Source organism: Cuculus canorus, chromosome 2 (genome assembly GCF_017976375.1).
Source record: "Cuculus canorus isolate bCucCan1 chromosome 2, bCucCan1.pri, whole genome shotgun sequence".
NCBI classification, from domain to species: Eukaryota; Metazoa; Chordata; class Aves; order Cuculiformes; family Cuculidae; genus Cuculus; species Cuculus canorus.
Window position 1 is genome coordinate 155098027 of NC_071402.1, and position 20723 is coordinate 155118749.

At 48.6% G+C, this 20723-nt stretch overlaps 1 protein-coding gene across 1 annotated transcript; it reads right to left on the minus strand.

The window, feature by feature from the left end:
* Positions 1-484: 484 nt before the first annotated feature.
* On the minus strand, positions 485-16680 carry CSRNP1 (cysteine and serine rich nuclear protein 1). Its single transcript, XM_054059556.1, has 5 exons — positions 16536-16680; positions 8721-8916; positions 6095-6354; positions 5428-5724; positions 485-4323 (listed from the first exon to the last, which is right to left on the minus strand). Exons 2-5 carry the CDS (start codon positions 8890-8892, stop codon positions 3340-3342), a joined length of 1713 nt encoding a protein of 570 aa, XP_053915531.1. The 5' UTR covers positions 8893-8916; positions 16536-16680; the 3' UTR covers positions 485-3339.
* Between the last annotated feature and the right edge of the window lie 4043 nt (positions 16681-20723).

Here is a 20723-nt window from a genome sequence, read left to right on the forward strand (position 1 = left end):
TGCTACGCATGGAAGGGGACTCCATATGGATGGAAGAGCTGCCGCAGCTCCATGCCTCCTCCCTTAACTCCAGAGACCAACTCTCTGGGTTGTTTTTCACTATGGGACTGGCCCCATGCTGGTTCTCAGCCTCCCAGTCCTGCCCCGTGCCTTTCCCCAAGGCAAAGAGATGGGGATGCTCTTCCAGCTAAGGGAAGAGGGGTTGAGAAAAGCAATGGGGGTCCCTGAGCTCAGGAGAAGCTTCTTGGAGGACACCAGGCTGGGACAAGGGCTGCTCCTGCCCTGATAGGATGCTCCTATCTCGTCTCTTGAGTGGAAACGTCAGGGCACATATTAGCTTCAAAAAGGGGCCAAAAAAGCCAAACACACAAACAAAAAGAGGATAACTTGGACACAATGCAGTGTACACATCCATCATCCAAATTTTTGAGCCAAAGAGAGTGAAGACACTGACATATTCAAACAAAATTCTTTTATTGAAAGTGTAATGGAAATTTCTTCATATTGCTTTGATGAAATGAGAGACAGCAGCTGTAGACAAATACGCTTTTTTATAAACAAATGCAAATGGATAAGGTAAAAATAAAGCATATTTTTAAACTTGTACCTTTAAGCAACGTAATCACAATATATACACAAAGAAAGCTAAAATAAAGCTATGTTGAAACCAAGGCGTTTCAATCAATACATTAGATAATTACAGATTGTGTCAATAAATACCCAGTTTATAAACTGTTTAACAGGCAACTTTTTACACAGATACAGAGAAAAAAAAAAAATATATATTTACAATTCAGTGCCCTGGGGGGGAGGAAAAAAAAAAAGAAAAAAAAATTTTTTTTTTGGCACCAACACAAATAAAAAGAATAAATTATAGAAAAAAATCCACGAAGGCAGGAGTCTATCCTCATCATTCATCTTTTTAAAAAGTGTGTGTATATATATAAAATATATGTATATATTTTATATATATAAATATATATATGCAGAGAAACAAAGGAATGTTATAAAATATATTAGTGCCAATAAATACAGAACGGTACCAGACTTTCAACTGTCAGTATTTTTGATGCAGTCTGACGGATAGAAACTACCACCTGGGAGATAACCGAAAGGGATTTTTCGGTCTAAAGAAACCATGACGACAACAAAAATAATAATAATTATATATATATATATCTCCAGGAAATCCTCCATCTGCCAGTAGTATTCCTACAGTTGCCCTCCTGCCCAGCGAGGAGGACCCCAGGATGATGCTTTGCCAGAGGATGGGTGAGCATGGAGCGAGCACCCGTCACAGCCACGGCAGGACAGCTCCGCTTCCAAGATGAGCGGCTCAATACCAGAGAAGATGTACAATTAAATAGTAATAATAATAATAATGATTAAAACAAACAAAAAAACAACCCAGCTTTTGCCATATTTATATGCCAGAAGTTTCCTGAATTGCTGGCAGGTTTGCATGAGGCGCCTGTGGAAAAACAGATACTAAAGAGCATCATCCCTGTTCTTGGGGATATAGGCAGTTCAGCCAATGGGGAAATCCTCAAATACAGATTCTGGGTATTTTTCTCCCTGTGCGTCTCTTCACCCCGACGGAGTTCCCACCAGCACCTGGCTCCCAGGGCGGCAGGGCTGGGATGCCAGAGTTTCTGCTTGGCCCTGGTGCCGATAATGCCAGGAATCACTCTCATCATCAGTCTCACATTTTCCAAGGGGATATAAAGCTGGTAGGTTTTAAAGTCTTTTTTTTTTTTCCCCATACTGCTGGCATAGGCACTTAGTGTATCACTGATGTACAGATTTTATGTCCAGTTACATATGGTGACCAAATAGTGTCATGTTCTCAGACTGATTTGAACAGCAAAAGGCCAAGAGGGCCCCCGATATCCTTCCTAAACACAATTTCTCTCATTTAAAAAACAACAAAAGCCTTCAAGTTTTTCAGCTTTGTTTTCAGTTGTCATTTTTTCCTTCCCTCTAAAACTGTACTCAAAGGATAAATAACCCAAAAACCTTCATATCCATCCATATAACCTGATTTACCAATATTTAAAAAAAAAAAAAATAGTATAAACAGCCTGACACACTGGATTCTGGAGCTGAGATATCCTGGGGAGTCCCAAGGAGCATCTGCTGAGCAGCGTAAGCACAGTGTTGCTGCTCTTGGCTCCCAAAGCTCCCTCAGGGCTGTAAATGTCCTTCTCATTACACCCCCCACCGCTGCTAATAGTTCCCCTGCATAATTCAGGCACCATAAATTGATTGTGAAAGATCTCATGGCCAAATCCTTAGGAAATTAAATAAATTATAAAATAATTTATGATAAGGGTTTGAGGGTTTTTATCTGTTTAAATAGAGCTAGTTCATGTTATTTATTGAACAGTTGAGAGCTTTGCTTGTTTTCCCTTCCCTAGCAGTACTCTAAATACCAGACACCATCATCATGTCTTACCAGAGGGCTGATAGTAACCAAAGGATTTTGCACCAGCATTTCCCCTCATGCCTCCCTTCCCACCCACTTCCACTCAGCTCTTTTAGAAATGCAAAGTGAAGACCAATTAGCCAACACCTTTCAGACTCAGAAAAACTCAGGCTGTCTTTGGGATGGGTGCTGCAGAAGACCTTACTGCCCTTCCAGGTCATTGATAAACCACAGTGCTATTCACGTTCTATAGGTAGAAAATAAATAAATACAGATATATTATGCAAAAAAAATATGATTGTACACATAATACATCTGAGGTATTACCAATTTAAATAAGGTTCCATGCTAGTTCAAGCTTCGGTGGCTAGTTAAATTCTGGAATTCGCAATAAATAGATGAAGAATGATTATGTATATAGTGTATGGATCTCTTCTGTAAACCTTGTCGGATTTAAACGTAAGAGTGTGCTGGGCTACTCTTACGCAAACCACAAATCTTCACAATAAATAGAGCTTCAAAAAGTTGTCTTAAAAAGTTCCTGCAATGCTGAAACGTTTCTAGAAGGGGCTGCGTGTACGACTGGCAATGGTAGCGAGGAGTATTTCTCAACAGGTCTTTTCATACAAAGCACAAGGAAATTCATACATGAAAGTCTTTTCCCCTCCCTCCCCTTCCCACCCCACCATGAAAGTTTAGAAATTTTTGCACAAACAGCGAGAGAACTGATTGTAGGTGCAGTATTTCAAAAGGTCCACATTCTATAAAGACCAAAAATAGTTTGTCTGCTTAGAAAGTCTTCTTTTCTTTGTTTTATCCTCCTTATTTGTGAGTAGCGCATCATTCTTTTGGTGAAAGTTTGCCTGTCAAACTGTTCTTCTATTTTCCTTTAAGTGACAGTTCACACAGATGTTTCACACTTTCACCGTCTCCATCAGTGATGATTTAATGGCATCCTCCAAAAGTTGATTGTCTGTGAAAGGGGCTGGGGTTTCGGGGACGGATTCAGACAAACCGATGAGGGACTCCAAGAAACAGGAGCCCTGATCTCCAGCTTGCGGGAAGCCAGGGAAATTAGGCAACTGAAACTGTAGCGCTGAGAAGTTATCGAGGTTCTCATACTCCTTTAAGGAGTTGTAAAGAGGTCCCAAGTTATAGTCTGAGAAGGACTGGAAGAAATCCAAGGAGTCAGAGGAAAGGCTGAGGTCAGCGTAGCTCTTGGAGCAGGGCTCAGCTGGGGACAAGGCGCAGCAGGACAGACCATCGCACCGCGTGTGGGCAGCATCTTCCAGCAAACCTCCACCATCCTGGTTGGCATTCTCATCCAGGCACTCTGAGAGGTGAGGCAAGTGTCCAGGGACAGGCTTGGCCTCACTGCCATGGTCCTCAATGAAGAAGTCAGTGGAGTGAAAGCAGCTCAGGTCATCCTGGCCATGACCACTCTCTTCCTCAGCATCTGAGTCATTGAAGTGGAGGATGCGTGCCAAACCATCATCATCCACATCTGACTGGGACTTGTCGGAGGGGAGGCTCTCATAGGGCTCCTCTAGGTCCTCGCTGGGGTGGGAAGAGATGGAGGAGTCCGTCATGTCACTGCTGCAGCTGTTCTCCCCTAGGGCCTCCAGGTCGGGGCTGAATTGGAAGGCAGGTGCCAGTGGCACAGCATGTTCCTCCAAAGAACCCTTCCCCGTTGTACATCCCAAGGGTGGGAGCCGCTCCCGAAAAGGGAGCTCAGCTTCTGCTGCCTTCTCGCTGTTTTGCTGCTGCTTCTCCAGCTCCAGCTTCATTATGGTGTGGATGAAGTGGGTCTGCACCCGGGCCTGGTTGAACTCGATCCTGCCCTCAGTGTTGCCACAGCCATCCTTGGTGCAGCCACAGGGGAAGGAGGTGTGATCCATCTGGCAAAGGGAAAAGCAGAGGTGGAGGGTCAGGACCAAACCCAGTGGCACAAAATCAAAACTGTCCATGACTCACTCACCCTGAGAAACCAAGTAACAACTGAGGGGTTTATTATAATAATAATAATAAAAGACACCTTGCTCTTTTGAAGGGTTGTCATAGAAATATTGGATTTCAGTACTAATGAAGAAAGTCAAAACGTTCCAAAAAAGCAAAATATAACACTCCAAAAGGAGACATAAGGGAGCAAACATGAGTTTTTATATATATTGCACCATGATATTTAATATCTAATCCGTATCATGAGCTCCAGCCCCTCAAAAGGACAATTTGCTCAACAGACATCTGCGTCACCTTTATGTCCCCACTAGAGGGGGGCTGTGTCACACACATGGAGCACCCATCTGCCTGTGCACCCACCTGCCTGCGCACACTCCCCTTACACCACCCTCAGCCTGTAACTGCAGCATGGAGGGAGCAAGCGGCACCTTGAATAGGGAATATGGCTCCCCAGACACAGCTGGGCAGGCACCCATAAAAACGAAATGAAAGATATAATAATCTAATTGAATATACAGGGATTATACTACTTTGCAGGTGGTCCACAAAGCAAGCTCTGGGCTGACGCTGAGCTGACACTCCCACGTTCGCCTGAGCGTGCTGGAAGTTGTGATACACACCAAGAGGAAAAAAAAAATAAAACCAGAGGGAGGAAGAGAAATGGCAGCCTTGCGTGAGGAGCAAGAAGCTTTCATTTGCCAAGACATTCCCACGTGGCCCTTCTCCACTAGGAGACCAAGCAGGCATGGGTCTCATGGGGACAGATGTGGTGAGTGCATTCACACTGCAGGCTTGGGCACATCCCCACAGCTGCAACGTGTGATTTGGGAAGCGGATGCTTTTAAGCAGTGTCTGCCTCACAGCCTGGGGAGCATCTCTCAAGAGCTTTTCTCGTCTGCTTTGCTCCAAGCACATGTGGGAAGAGATGCATTTTAAAAGCTGCCCTAACACTGTTCTGCTTGCTCTAAAGCCCCCGCCTGCTTTAACGTACACATCAGCTGGAGCCACGGTGTTTCCCCTGTGCCAAGAAGCGAGGGCAGTACCTGACATTTAATGCCTGCCAAGCTGCAGCTGCAGGTCTCTGGGTCACAGACCTCCCGGCAGTCACAGCCACAGTCTTCCCGGGACAAGCGGATGTTGTGCAGCTCCCGCTTCTCCTCCTTGTCAATCTTCTTCACTCCCACAGCTTTCAGCAGTGCACGTCTCTTCTTGGCAGGGTAGGGCTGGAGGAAGAAGCCATCTTCCAGGTCCATGTTACTGACATCAATGTCATCGTCAGAGATGTCATCAATGGTGAGCTGGTTGGCCTCCTCTGACTCCTTCGTTCCATTCATGGTTAGCTAAGGGCAAAAAATGATCAATGTATTAGGAACCTATTGAGAACACAGAGCCATCAGCACCCACAGGTCAGGAGAAATAAGAAAGGAAAGATTTGCTGCCTGTGCTGGCCAACCCCAGGACCAAAATCTATGTCAGAGCCCCCAAGTCCTGCAGACCTGACATGTGGAGTTCAGAGACTTTTCCACCACTTCTCAAAGGTGGAGAACTGAGCTGAAAATCCCACCCTGGAGGCTGTGTTTTTTGGAGACTCAAACAGGGGAAAGGATTGATGACCCCAGATATCATAGAGGCTCCAACTGAAAAATAGGTATTGACTAACGACATGCACCCACTACTCACCAACCCAGCCCCACACTCCTACCTACTCACCTTCCATTTCAATGCTTCCAACTTCTCCTCTTTTAATTTCTCTTCAAGTTTCTCCCGACGAACGTTTTCCTGCTCCTTTGAAAACTCTGCTAGTGTGAACTGTCGGGAGGAGCTGTGTTTGCTCACCATCCCTAGGGTACAGCCCCCACGACTAGGCACGCTTGTGAACCCCTGGCAGCGTGGGAAGTAAAACACAGTGACCCGGTCAAACTCCACATTGTTCTTCTTTAGTCGCTTGGATTTCTTCAGGATAGACGTGGCTAAAAATTGGGGAGAAAAAAGCACAAAGTCAGTACTGTCATTCAGTAAATGGAACAGAAATATTACAAACAGGTTGTAAATATTACAAACAAGCAGGACCTGCAAATACTCCCTCAACAGGGACATGATGGGACAAGGTTACAACATCACTTGATGGCTTCTGGTGTTTTAGGATCTGATGCTTCAAAGGTGGGATGAGGATGAGGGAAAGAAAACTATGCCAAGCCCTGATGCATCCAAGTCGCTGATCAGATTCACCCAAAGAAACAGCTGCTGCTTCTCCTTCCTGCTTGACTTCCTCCAGGAAACATACATTCGTGTATTCTTCATGTGTAGCAGAGCATAACGAACAAGCAACAAGCCATCCTACATGTCTGTCTTGCTCTAAACCCAAGCACCCTGGCCACATTCAGGGGCTCACAGGTCATTCTGAGTACGCTGGAGCACCAACACTCCAGTGCTCCATGGCTCCAGTTTTTGTGGCAGGGCAGAAAATAGCCAAAACGGCTGTTTTTCTGGTACTTCCTTTCACCATCCACTGGGAGGAACTATGAATCTATAGTTTATTCTCAAGAGACTCATTTGAAAGCAGCTGCAGAGATGTTAATCTTTATGCAGGTGATCTCACGGTAAACATGGCAATACATGACTCTGGTTTATCTTAAACTGCTGAAACATGCCACACACCATTTAAAGCGGGGCCTCTCCAGAGATAACTGGTTCTGCACATTTGCACATGCACGCGCAGCAAACGGAGGTGGACTAATTAGCCAGGACAGTTTCAGAGTCAATGAGTTTCCACTAATGTAACTGGCCACAGAAACCCAAGCAAAATGCAGTGGTACTGGGTTACAGAGCTGCTTTTTCTGCTGCATTAGCATGTCAGGAATGAGAGTGAGCCACACACAGATTTGGTGTTGGGGATGTTTGATCCCATTCTCTGCTGGTGTGTGGATGTCTCTGTTGCCACCACAGAGAATATGAGATAAAAATAACCCAGAAAGGATGGGTGACTCCAGCAGAGCTGGAATTCGAGCCCCACTCTTTGGATGGCAGAGTCACCAGCAGCCCTACTGCTGGAAGCCAACTGAAACGACTGCCGAAAACCCAAGGGGCTCAGCTGGTTTGGCTGGCCCCAAGGCTGGGAAAGCACAAGACCGGACAGTTAGCTGCACCCAGGTTTCATATGTCTCGCTTGCCAAAATATAGCATTTCAGTTTCACATGAGAAAAAAATAGGTGTTCACCCAGCTGTGTCAGCAGCTTCTGCTAAATAGCTGAGGGTTTCACACTGGGCTCTGCAGTCGCTTTGATGGTATCTTTACACTGTGCGTTGCATTTTCATAATAACCTTGACTCAATCTTCTAAAACATTAGCTCTTTATCAAAAGGGAGAGTTAACCACTGAGACCATCTATCGGCTGAGATGCTGTACTTTGGCATTTGCTTCTCCCTCCCCATACCCCCCACCTCTGAAATTGTTTTCCCATTCCTGACCCTTTTCCAATTGAGCCAGAGAATACAAAAAGTTCATTGTTTTGTCACAAAACCTGGGAAGACAAGCAAGAATGAGACTCGCTATTATTACAAGACTTCTAAAGCCTTTTCAGACCACTGTGTGTTTGTGTATGTCTGCTAAGTGGACCTTAACTGCTATATACAGTGGGTGTCCAGTATAATTTACTAGGTTGGACTGTTTCTCCTCCATGGAGATGTTTCCCTATTGTATTTTACATTTTTTCCCTTCACAGGGCAGATAAAGGATTTTACAACCTTGTCTTCTGTGCGTTTTCCTAAAAGCTCTCAGAACTGATCTTGCTGGGAAAACAAACTAGGCATTTATCTGTATTAACAGCAGAGGCAATGTCAAACATGTCATGTTATTTGGCAAAGTACCAACTTACGTAGGAAACGGGTTCTGAAATGGTAATTACGCTACTGGTTAATCATTTTTGAAAAACAGTGTTACAGGTCTTTGTCTGTTTAGTTGTTGCCTCAAGGTGAGATGGTCCTACAGCACTGACTTGGAGGCACCTACATGTCTCTGCCCATGCAGGTCCTTGGGTTTCTGTTCCTGGAAATCTGGATTTAGCAAAAACATTATAAAGGAATGATAAATGCTGGGAGGAAGGGCTGAGAAAGACTACTTTGAGGATGGTGGCTGATTATAAAACCAAGATAAATTGGTATAATGACAGGGAGCTGGTCTCACAGCAGCTTCCAAGGTGTGCTTCAGAGGCAGCCTTTATACAGACAGAGGTGACCACTCAGACCCTGAACAGAGGTGACTATGCACCACTACACTACAAAAAAACCCACACGTGGGCATGTGAGATCCCAGGAAAGACACTGCCAGAGATACTCACGGGTGAAGCTAGGCGTTAAAGCAGAACTAGGCTTGGGTTCTCCACGGGAGTTCTCTTCATCCGACTCCCAGCCCGAGGATGCTGAAGAGGAGAGGGGGGAGCAGGAGGAGGAGGAACAGTAGGTGCTGTCATCGCCCACCTCTTCGTACTTTCTTTTCAACACCCCACTCATGGTGATGCAGTAATTTTCATATAACTGGAAAACAAAGGAGAAAAGCAATATAAAGCAAGGGAAACATTGGCAGTTTCTGGTGACAAGCAAGATGGCTTTAACCCTCAGCAAGACTTTTCCACCAGGTCCACCTGGACATGCAGGTAGGGTTCCCAAAATGCGCTTTATCCCCAAACTCCACACTTCACTACCCTTGCTGTGCACACCTGCTGAATTTCTCTCTCATTTCACGATGCTGCAGAAAAACCAACTATTGCAGACAACAAACTGTCCGGAAACCAATTCAATCAACACAAATGTTATCAAACAATAAGTATTACATTTTGCTTACTAATTCTTTTATGTTAACTCCTTACCCAGATCGCTTTCTATGCAGTTACAGCTTTAACGTCTTGCTAATTACAAAAATAAGCCAGTTTGCAGAGAACAATCTGTTGGCATGATTTACTTGCTACAGCCCCCTGGGGAAACAGACTTATTAAATGAAGCACTGAAATACAAATATATCAACTGTGAAGAACAGCCCTTCTCCTCACGGTGCCTTTCATAGTCAGTCCTCCATTCAATAAGCTATTCTTGTTTAGGCTGGGTTATGTATCAAGCATAGTAGCAATTAAAAACAAGGCAGCTAATTAAAAACAAAGGAGCTTTGTACTTGCCCAGACTCCTAAATTTCCTACATGCCTTTCTCCTTCTCATCTTAAAGAAAGAAAAAAAAACACAAAAAAATTCTTCGTTGCATCTTTTAACCTTTGCTTTTATAAAGTTGGTGGGGTTTTCGCTTTATGAAAGTGCCCAAGAGCTACATTTTGGCTACAATCGGCTAATGGATATCAGAGCCCACCTAACCTGGGATGCTCTTGCATAGAAGATGGACTGTTTCTCCTTTTAAACACTGCCGACACCATACCAGGTGCCCCTGCTTCTGCAAAAGTCACTGCCAGCTTATTTAGAAGCCAGTGAGCTATACCCAAAGCTGAGAACTAGGCTGCTACCGGAGAAGCAACTTACTTTGACCCCATCCCAGCAGGCTATAAGGCACAGCCACAGTGGGAGGAATGCAGCACTTGCCCAGAAACTCCCCTCCAGTAGGGAAGGGAGAGGAGAGGAGAGATAGGTGGGATGCTACCAGCCACCTCGGTGCTAATTCTGGATAGCAATACACAAAACCTAAAGCATCCCTAGACAGACACATATGGCCCTGGGCAGTAAAAGCACAGATACAGGGGTGCCAGACACCCAGTCCCCATACCCTCCCACCAGTTGAAACTCCGCCAACCAGCCAAATTTGTTCTTTGTAACCGTAGCACTTTCACACCCTCTTTTGCATGTCTGAAGTTAATTTAAGGTTTCTGAAAAAGAGAAAAAAAATGACCAAACTCACCCTCCTGAGAGCCCTGAGCAGGCAGCATAGAAGCCACATCAACTTCAAAACCTCCTAAAGCTGAGATTTTCTGTATCTCGGCAGTGCCGCACCGTAATACATCGTGTGATGGGAGCACACGTGGTGCCTTCAAAGCCCTGCACCAGCTCTCATTAATTATGTTTACCAATAGCTTCCCAGGAGACAATAGTCCCCTAAAAGGTAAAAAAAATCCCTGGATGAAGCAAGTCCTCAGCCTGAAGAAGTTAATCATTCACTGCAACATGTGCCTATGGAATCAGTGCATCCCCCACAACCCCCTAAAGCTGAGGACCGGGAAGAGTCAGTCCCCTCCACCCCTCCTCCTTCTCAGCAGCTCCAGAGCTGCAGGTGGTTTTGCCACTGAGAGGGTTGTTGGCTTTTTGGCCTTAACCCAAAACAGATGGGGAGAAGGTGGGTTTGGCCACCCTCCAGCCCCAGCAGCACATGTCCTACCTGACACCTGGATTAACCCCTTTCCTGCCCACTTCCCAGCAAAGCAAAGCTTGCAGGCAGCCAGGACACCAAAACCAACTACCTGGCTGCATTTATAAACCTTTTATTTTTATTATTTTTATTTCTGTGCTGCTGTTCTGTCTCTCCTTTGCTTTAAGAAACAACCAGGAGCAAAGAAACCCTCCAAATCCATGGCAGGGATCAGAATCAAAGCATGGGTGGCAGCTGGAGATTAGCTCATCCCTGCTGACCCACTGTACACCCAGAACAGCGAACAACTTTGCAAGCAAATCCCACATGTGGCTTGAAAGAGCATCAGTTTGTGTTGCAGAGCAACCACTCACTGCTCCAAAAGACACCTCTGATGTTGCTGGCGAAGGACGGCATTGTCTAGCCAAGGGAGGGAGAAACCAGCTCCCCAAAAAGCCTGTAGGATATATGTCCAACAACAAATACCCTTGGAGGTGTGATGTTATCATGGAATCATTAAGGTTGGAAAAGACCTCTAAGATCATCAAGTCTAACCGTCAGCCCAACACCACTGGAGGGTGGTGGTGCAGCCAAAGTCATATTGCTGAAACAGGGATAACTCCCAGCTTTGGTCCCAAAAAACCCCACCATGTGGCATCCATTTCTACCAGGATTTACCTGGTCTGCAGGTCTCAGAGAAGAGAGGAGGTGGACATCATGATTTTGCAGAGTGGCATGGCCTTGATGCTCAGGTCACCTGCAAACCCAACAGCGCCCATCAGGAGTCGCACTGCCTCCCCCAAAACCACACGGCAAGAAAAAGCTAACTTTTCCTCAAGTAAGCTAACCAAATCAACACAAACACCAAGCCAGAGCCAAGGCAAGCTGTGTATAAGTTGGTGCAACTTTATTATTTCAAATGCTAACCTTGCTGATAAGCCATGCCTGGCAGAAGCATGAAAGGAGGTGTGTGCATCTCCCATCTAGGAGAACAAACCAAATGCATGGAAAAAAACCAAAACCTCTGGCATGCTGTCTTATTCAAAACACTTATTGTTTTGTTAATGCAATGTAGGTGTCATGCAAACATGATTCTCAATTAATGTGAAAAAGAGGGTGAACCTGTTGCACACCAGCCAAAACACATTAATTTTCCCCTGTAACAGCTGCAATATTTTCCAGGTCAAGCTTTCAAATCCTTCTCAGGAGCTATAGGCAAGGTAGTGGGGCTGCACCCATCAGTTTCTTCTTGAATCCATCCCCAAAAAATCCTCCAGGCAGGATTTTCGGCGTCAAGGCAGAGACAATCCTCTCCTCCCTTCCTCACCCAGGCACTTGGGAGCAGAATTCACGCCAGCGACTTGAAGGCTGCCTTGAAAGCCATGTCGCCGAAACCACTGGCCGCTCAGCCAAAAAAACCCAGAGGCCAATTCAGACACAGTAAGGGTATTTTAATTGCAGTAAGTCCGCAAGTAATCTTAAATCCACATTGATGTCTTATATAGAAGTCACAAAAATGTGCACAGCAGCATGAAAAAAAGAATACATTTATCTGTGCTTGCTATTGCAAATCTCCTCAGGCACCACTGAGCCCAGGATTTTGCCACCTTCTCCTCCTTCGTTTCCCCCCCCCCTTTTTTTACATAACCTGAAATAAAATAATCCTATCTTCCTTTTAGTTGCCAAAAAAGACATTCTGTTCTTGGCTAAGACTTCTTACTCATCTATTTTACTGAAAACAGCTTTTGGAACAAGTACATAATGCAATGGATCAAACCCGCAGGAATTCCTCTCTGGCACCAGAACTCCCACTACCCTGGGAATACTTTCTAACAAATATTTAGCCCAGATGTGCATTCCTTTCTTTTTCTCTCCCTCCTTCCCTCCTTTTTTTTCTTTTTTTTTTTTTTTTTTTTAAAGCATTAAAGTTGGGGCAGGGAGGAGTGGGTGGGGGTGGCTGTCTCATTGGGGGGAAGGGAATTGAATCTGCAAAGTCCCATTTCTGGCGCCCAGCAAGTTGCAGGGTAAAGCCCTAATACACTGGAATGCAAGGAATTAATGTTTTAACTATCCTTCTCTTGGACGACGTCTCAACAGTAAATATTTCGAGTAATTTAGATTTAAGAAGGTTTGGCATTTGTTTAGCCAAGTGTAGAGGAAGGTAACTAAAACCCCTACCAGTGTCCAGTGAGTCTGTTCAGAAGAAAAAGCACAAAGGGGCATCGTGGCTTTGCGCACAAGTATGCGGAGATGTTTCAGTGTTATTTTTTGGGGCTTTATAAGTGCTTTGCACAGGGCAGACGAACACTGCAGTGCAAGGAAGGCAAAGAAAACTTTTCCCAGCAAGTCCTGCAGCTGCATTGGCTTGTGGCACAACTACCAGGATATTGCAGGAGAACACCTATGAGCAACGATATTTTAAATGTTGAGGTTTCTCTTGATGAAACATCCTAAAGAATGGAAGGATCCCAAATCTGTGCACAGGCTATTGAAAGCAAGCTTTCTTCTGCAAAGCCATTTGGGTGAAAACAGAAAAAAAAACCCTCAATTTTCAGTGCAATGCACTAAAGGCATTTATTTTCCAGTGACTTTTGGAGTTGGTTTGCTGAGTTTACAAGCACAGCAATCTGCCTGCAGCCTGGGAGGCCGAGGTGGACTCTTCCTGGCACACCAGGACAAGGGGTCAGGCACCAGGAGCGAGTTAACAACTCTGCTGAGCCATGAGTCAGAGTGGCTCCCGCTCCCTCCCCCAGAGCCACAGTGGCTGTGCAGGTCTAGCAGGAGTAAATATTAGTTTAAAAAACACCACCGCATATTTTAGCCAGGTACGGCTCCAAACATGTCTGGCAGAGCAAACCTGGGGGAGTTTTTGGGGTCGGTGTTTATTTGCAAGCTGCTGTTTATTGCAGGTCAGGCAACCTCGGTGCAAGTACCGCCAAAAATTGGTGTGGAGCTGAGCTTCCCGTTTATTTACTCCAGATATTTGATGTCTAACAAGCAGTGGTGATTCCAGTAACGCCTCTAGGTTACTTAATAATCACTGCGCTATCAACATTGTTTCATTGCTCATTCATTTAACTATTTTAATTCTTTGCGTATTTACTTAAGTGGTTTCCCCAGCACTGCCGTGACAGCTTCCACAATGACACCACTTCCCAAATTTGGGGCTAACTGGGGCCAAGGTGAGCAGGATCAGCCCATCAGGATCCTCCAGGGGATGGTCCCGTGCATGTTCCCAGCTATGCAAGCTGTGCTTTCCAGTTCAGACCAGATTATTTTCACCCAGCTGGGTCTAAGGTTTCATAACCTTGCTCTGGTTAAAAATAGCCTCTGCCTACTATGCAACAGCAAAACCCAAAGTACCCCGTGCCGCCGAGCAGGAGCATGAATCAGTTTGTAGCACCAGGAGTTTATTCTCCTGCCAGAGGCTGAACAGGCAAAACGCCTTTCCCGGGAAAAGCATCAGAAGCGCTTACTCTATCTACTAATTTTCTGAAGTCTACAAAGAAAAAAGGGTTTTCAGATTTTTCGTATTAAGCCCTTATTTCTCACTGACAGCTTGAAAGATAAATAAGAAACATTAGCAAATACATTAAAGGTTATCCGACATGACCCAAACGAAATAAGGTTCGAATGTACTCGGCGCAGATTGTGCTGTAATAAATATGAAAACAGCGAAGTGTGCTTTGTCTAGGAAAATCCTCTATTTGATTACACCTCATGAATAATTCACACCAGGTTTCCATAGTTGTCCTCCTGTAGGTACACGCTGTGCATTACCTTGCCTGCTATATATACACACGCATTTCCTCCACTGAATTATTAAAGGAGCTGCAGAGTCTCTCCGCGTGGAGAACAAACGCACCATGCCAAAAATACCCCCCCGCTCAACCTTGATGGGCCTCATCTGCAAACTGCAGAGAGAGAGGAAAAAATGGAAAAAAAAAATATATATATATATAATGGAATAATGATTGCCAACAAGTTCGCTGTAACGAATGAGAAGACTTTGAGATTTGTAAACGGCCCTGAGGGGTTTCTATCCATCCCACCGCTGTCATTACAGACGTGAGTAAGGCAAGGCTGTTTTAGGAAAGGGATGTCACCTACGTGTCAGCCTCTTCCTATGGTGACATTATGTAACTCAGAGGTGACAGACACTTCAGAGGATGCTGTGGGGTCTGACAAAAACATATACAATGAGAAAACTCAGTAGTTTGGTGGTTGCGAGGGGGGGTGGGTGTTAGTGTTTTGGGGGGGGGGGTATTTTCCTCTCATTGAAGAGAAGCAGTAATAGCCCCGATTTTTTGTTTCAGGAGTCGGCAGAGGGGGACACCCGCTCCCTGTCCACCGGTCCATCCGTGTGCCGGTCGGTAGGTGTTGCTGTAGCGACGGGAAAGCATCCCCAGCCGGGCGGATTTGGGGAAGAGCGAGCAGGCAAAGCTCCCTCCGCCGCCTTTCTTTCAACATCAGAAAATTGGAACCGCAGCCGTAAAAGATGGAGCAGAGCCTTAACTGACAGAGGGAAAACTCTGCGCTCCACCAAATCAGTGTAAAGTGTAAGGGCTTCTGGCGACAGTGAACAGCAGGGAAGCTCCCCTCGAGGATCGGGGTCCCGCGCCGGGACAGCCCCAGCCCCGGCGGCAGCAGCTCGGGCAGACGGCGCCGTGCCCGGCCCGGGAGGCGGGGAACACGGCCGGACCCCGGGGCGGGCAAAGCGCAGGTCCGGCCGGCTTCGAACCGGACCCCGGGGCGGACAAAGCGCAGGTCCGGCTTCGAACCGGACCCCGGGGCGGGCAAAGCGCAGGTCCGGCTTCGAACCGGACCCCGGGGCGGGCAAAGCGCAGGTCCGGCTTCGAACCGGACCCCGGGGCGGGCAAAGCGCAGGTCCGGCCGGCTTCGAACCGGACACGGGACGGGCAAAGCGCAGACCCGGCTTCGAACCAGACCCCGGGGCGGGCAAAGCGCAGCTTCGAACCGGACACGGGGGCGGGCAAAGCGCAGACCCGGCTTCGAACCGGACACCGGGACGGGCAAAGCGCAGACCCGGCTTCGAACTGGACACGGGGGCGGGCAAAGCGCAGACCCGGCTTCGAACCGGACACCGGGACGGGCAAAGCACAGACCCGACTGCATCTGACCCAGACCCCGCGAAGGGCAAAGCGCAGATCCGGTTCCGAACCGGCTCCGAACCGGACGCCGGGACGGGCAAGCGCCGAACCGGCTCCGACCTGGCTCTGAAATGAACACCGAGACGGGCAAGCGCCGAACCAGCTCCGAACCGGACATCGGGACGGGCAAGCGCCGAACCGGCTGGCTTCGAACGGGACCCCGGGGCGGGCAAAGCGCTGACCCAGCTCCGACCCCGCTCCGAAACGGACACTCGGAACGGGCAAGCACCGACCCGGCTCCGAATCGGATCCCCCGAGGGGCAAGCACCGCCCCGGCTCGCTGCGAACCAGACCCCGGGACGGACGAGCACCAACCCGGCTCTGAAATGGACTCCACGACTGGCAATGACCGACCCAGCTCCGAAACGGCTCCGAACTGGACCCCGGGACGGGCAAACACCGGCCGACCCGGCTCCGAACCTGCTCTAAAGCGGACACCGGGACGGCCAAGCACCGACCCCACTCTCTCTGAACCGGATCCTGGGATGGGCAAGCGCTGACCCGGCTCCGAACCATATTCTACCAAGAGCAAGCGCCGCCCCGGCTCCGAGCCGGACCCCAGGCTGGCTCCGACCCGCACCCCCGACAGCCGCAGTGCGGGACGGCGGCGCCCGAGCCTCCCCCATCCCCGTCCCCGTCCGTACCTGCCGCAGGTCTCGGCTCCGGCGGTGCCTGGCGCGGCGGCTCCCGCTCTGCCGCTGCCGGGGCTGACGCCGCGCTGCCCTTTTTCGTCAGTGGAAAACTCCGGGCTCTGACGCAGGCGGTGACAGGCACGGGGCCGCCCGCCCGGCTTCCTGCTCACCCCCTTCGCCTCCTCCCCCGGGCGGGGCGTACAGTCAGGACCGAGGGGACGCCCCGCCCGCTGGCCCCCCCGCCGCGCTGGGGACATGGGACAATGGGTGGGGGTAGGAGCGGAGGGAGCCGTGGGGCTGGGGATTGGCGGGCGCAGGCTGGAGCTCATGGTGGATTTGGTCCCATGGTGGGGGTTGGGACCCACAGACACAGCCTGGAGCTCATGGTGGATTTGGTCCCATGGGGGGTTGGGACCCACAAGGGTTTGGGGACACAGACACAGCCTGGAGCTCATGGTGGATTTGGTCCCATGGGGGGTTTGGGACCCACAAGGGTTTGGGGACACACAGACACAGCCTGGAGCTCATGGTGGATTTGGTCCCATGGGAGGTTTGGGACCCTAAAGGGTTTGGGGACCCACAGACACAGCCTGGAGATGGATTTGGTCCCACAGTGTGTGTGGGAGCCAAAAGAGATTGGAGACCCACAGGCACAGCCTGGAACTCACGGTGGATTTGGTCCCATGGGAGGTTTGGGTCTCACAAGAGTTTGGGGACAAACAGACACAGCCTGGAGCTCATGGTGGATTTGGTCCCATGAGGGGTTGGCTCTCACGAGGGATTTTGGACCCGCAAGGGGTTGGGGGCCCACAGACAGCTTGGAGCTCACGATGGATTTGGTCCCACAAGGGATTGCGTCTCATGAGAGGCTGGGAACCCACAGACACAGCTTGGAGCTCATGATGGAATTGGTCCTGTGGGACTTTGGGTCTTACAAGGGGCTTGGGACCCACAAGGGGTTGGGGACCCACAGACACAGCCTGGACTCCATGATGGATATGAGTTCCACAGGGACTTGGGGACCACAAGGGGTTTGGGACCCAGAAGGGTTTTGGAACCCACAGGCAGGATTGGGGCCCACAAGTGGTTGGGAATCCACAGGGAAGGCTTGGTCCTCACTGTGGATTTGGATCTCACAGAGGACTGGGACTAGGCATCGACAACATAAGGGATTTCAGGGCCTCAAGGGGTTCAGAGCCCACAAGGGTTTGGGGACCCACGAGGGCTTGGGAGCCCAAAAGCAGGAGTGGACTCCAAAGTGAATTTGGGATCCACAAGGGAATATGGGACCCACAGGGAAGGCTTGCACCCCACAATGGATTTGGTCCCACAGGGGACTGAGGACAAAAGGGTTGGAGACTACCAGCAGGCTTGAACCCCAAAGTCAATTTTGGCCTCCCCAAGGGGTTAGGGACCCACAGGGAAGGCTTGGACCCCACAATGGGTTTGGATCCCACAGGGGGCTGGGACCCACAGGGGCGTGGGGGCGCAAAGGCAAGGCTTAGGCCTCAAAATAGATTTGGGTCTCGCAGGTGGTTAAGGAACACCAAGCAGGCATTGACTCCGTGAGGGGTTTGGGTGCCTCAAGGGGTTTAGAGCCCACAGGGAGTTGGGGCCCAGCTTGGACCTTACAATGGATTTGGGCCCCATGACGAGCTGGGTCCCATAAGGGGCTGAGGATACACAAGCAGGCTTTGACCCCAAAGTGGATTTTAGCCCTGCAGGGGGTTTGGGTCCCACAGGGGCTTGGGAACCCACAAGGAAGGCTTGGACTCCAAAGCAAATTTATGTCTCACAGGGAATTGGGAACCACAAGCAGACTTGGACCTCAAGATGGATTTGGGGCCCACAAGCAGTTTGGGACCCACAAGGGGCTGGGGACTCATAGGCACAGCTTGGACCCCCAACCAGTTTCCATCTCACAGGGGATCTGGGACCCCAAAAGCAATCATTGACTCCATATGGGGTTTGGGTGCCTTGGGGGACTGAGAGCCCGCAAGGACTTGAGAACTCAAAGACAGGGCTTGGACCCCAAACAGATTTGGACACCACAGGGACTTTGGGCCCCAGAAGGTTTTTTTGACCCATGAGCATGGATTGCTCCCTGGAAGGGATTGGAGCCCCACAAGGAGTTTGGGACTCACAGGCTGAGCCCTAAAAGGGGTTTGGGCCTGACAAAATCTTCAAGCTCCACAAGCAATGGTCCCCAAAAGGGATTTGGACCCTACAGAGTGCTTGGGAGCCACAGGCAGCCTTGGACTCCAAAACAGATTATTTGGGACCCATAAGGAATCTGGGACAAATGAACAAGGCTTGGAGCCCAAAAGAAATTTGGGACTCACAAGTGAGGTTTGGCCCCACAAGGGATTTGAGCCCTATGAGGGGTATGAGTCCCACAGGAGAGGCTTGTCTTCCAAAACGAGCTGGGATCCAAAAGCCAGGCTTGTCCCACAAACAAGAATTGCCCGACAAAAGAGTTTCTGCGTCACAATGTGGTGGAATCCAGAAGCAAGTTTGGGGGCTCAGAAGGGTTTCTGGGCACCGAGGCGCTTTGGCACCTACACAAAAAGCCTGGATCCCAAAAGAGACTTGGGCTCCACAGGTAAGGATTGCATCACTACTACCACCACCCCAAACAAGATTTGGACTCAGAAGGGGTTTGGCTCCTCCTGAAGATGCTTGGGACATAGCAGGAAGGCCTGACCCTCAGAGAGATTGTCGGGTCTAAAGGAATCTGATCCCCAGAAGGTGTTTGGGCAACACGGACCATGGTTGATCTCCCAAAGGAGTCTGGGCCCTATAAGCATGAGTTAATCTCCCAAGGATTTCTGAGCCCCTACAAAGGACTTGTGACTCATGAACAAGAGTTGGACACAAAAATGAGTTTGAGCCCCACAAGCAGAAGTTATCCCTCAAAGGGAACTGGGTCCCTGTGGCCCTATAAGCGAGGCTTGGCCCACAGAGAGATTTAAGGCCCCACAAAGGAGAGGCACAAAATTTTTGGGAGTTCATTTACCAGCATATCTGGAATGAGAGGGATGTCTAGGAGCCTGCACCAGGTCACCTCTCAGCTCTGGACACTGCAGCATTTAGCTGAGGCTTCCCATATGCCATTGACCACCAGGAGCTTTGAGAGGGTGACACTACTGGGATTAAACCCCATGCAGTGGTAAGCAAGGTGCAGACTGACCCAGTGTTTCCTAGTTTTGGCACTTTGTTGATTTTTCACCATTGTGCTCTGTAGGTGGGCCAATGGCCAGCGGCGTGAGCAGAGTCTCCGGGCTGCAAAGCTGCCTGCTTTCAGGGCAGCTCCTTAAAACGTACCTGAGCTGTACCCCATGAGTCCCTGTATAGGACCAAGTCCACAGAGGTGGAGGACTTGTCTCCTCCGATTCCATGGAGGAGCCTGAAGACAGCTTCTAAACTCCATCTCTGCATCCAGTCTCAAGGAGGCTGCTCAACCTCTTCCTACACCAAGGTTCTGCTTTGGTCCTTTGCATAGCTTTGACTCAAAATCAAACAGGGTTGGGTTGGATTTGCCTTGGCCAAGAAGATGGACAAGGTATGATTGGAGTATGGAGGGATTTCCCCAAGCACAGACACTGCTGTGTTCTGTTGAGAGCCCCTTAACTCCTGGATGCTTCCCACGCTGTGCTGCGAGCCAGGGTGCTGGTGTCTCTTTCCAGGAATATTATTTTATTTGTACACCCGCCCCCCGAGATTAACCCTATAGGTTGGAAACCAAAAGTGGGGTGGGAGAAACAAAGAAGTGGTCATGGAACATGTTCTAATCTGTCACAGTGAGACAAGGCCTAACTAGTTCACTTCACTCAATTACGAGTTGCTGTATGTTAAAATATAGATGTTTTCTTACTCTCAGTCAGAAAGTGTCAGTGTGCAAGAGTGAACAGTGAGTTCACATCAAGACAATGCGCCAGCCCCAATGTTTTGTTTGTGGAGCACTTTTTAGGGAATAACAATATCACTGTGCTTGAGCATCCGCCCCATTTACTAGACCTGTCTCCCTCTTCCCAAAGTTCAAATTGATGCTCAAAGGAACCCAATTTTTTGTTAGTGGAAGATGTGAAAGCAAAAATGATGGAGATCCTCAGCGGCTTTTCAGAAAATGATTTGCTTTGATCATTCCAATGATTGGCAGCATCATATGCAGCTGTGTATCAAATCAGAAGAGAACTATTT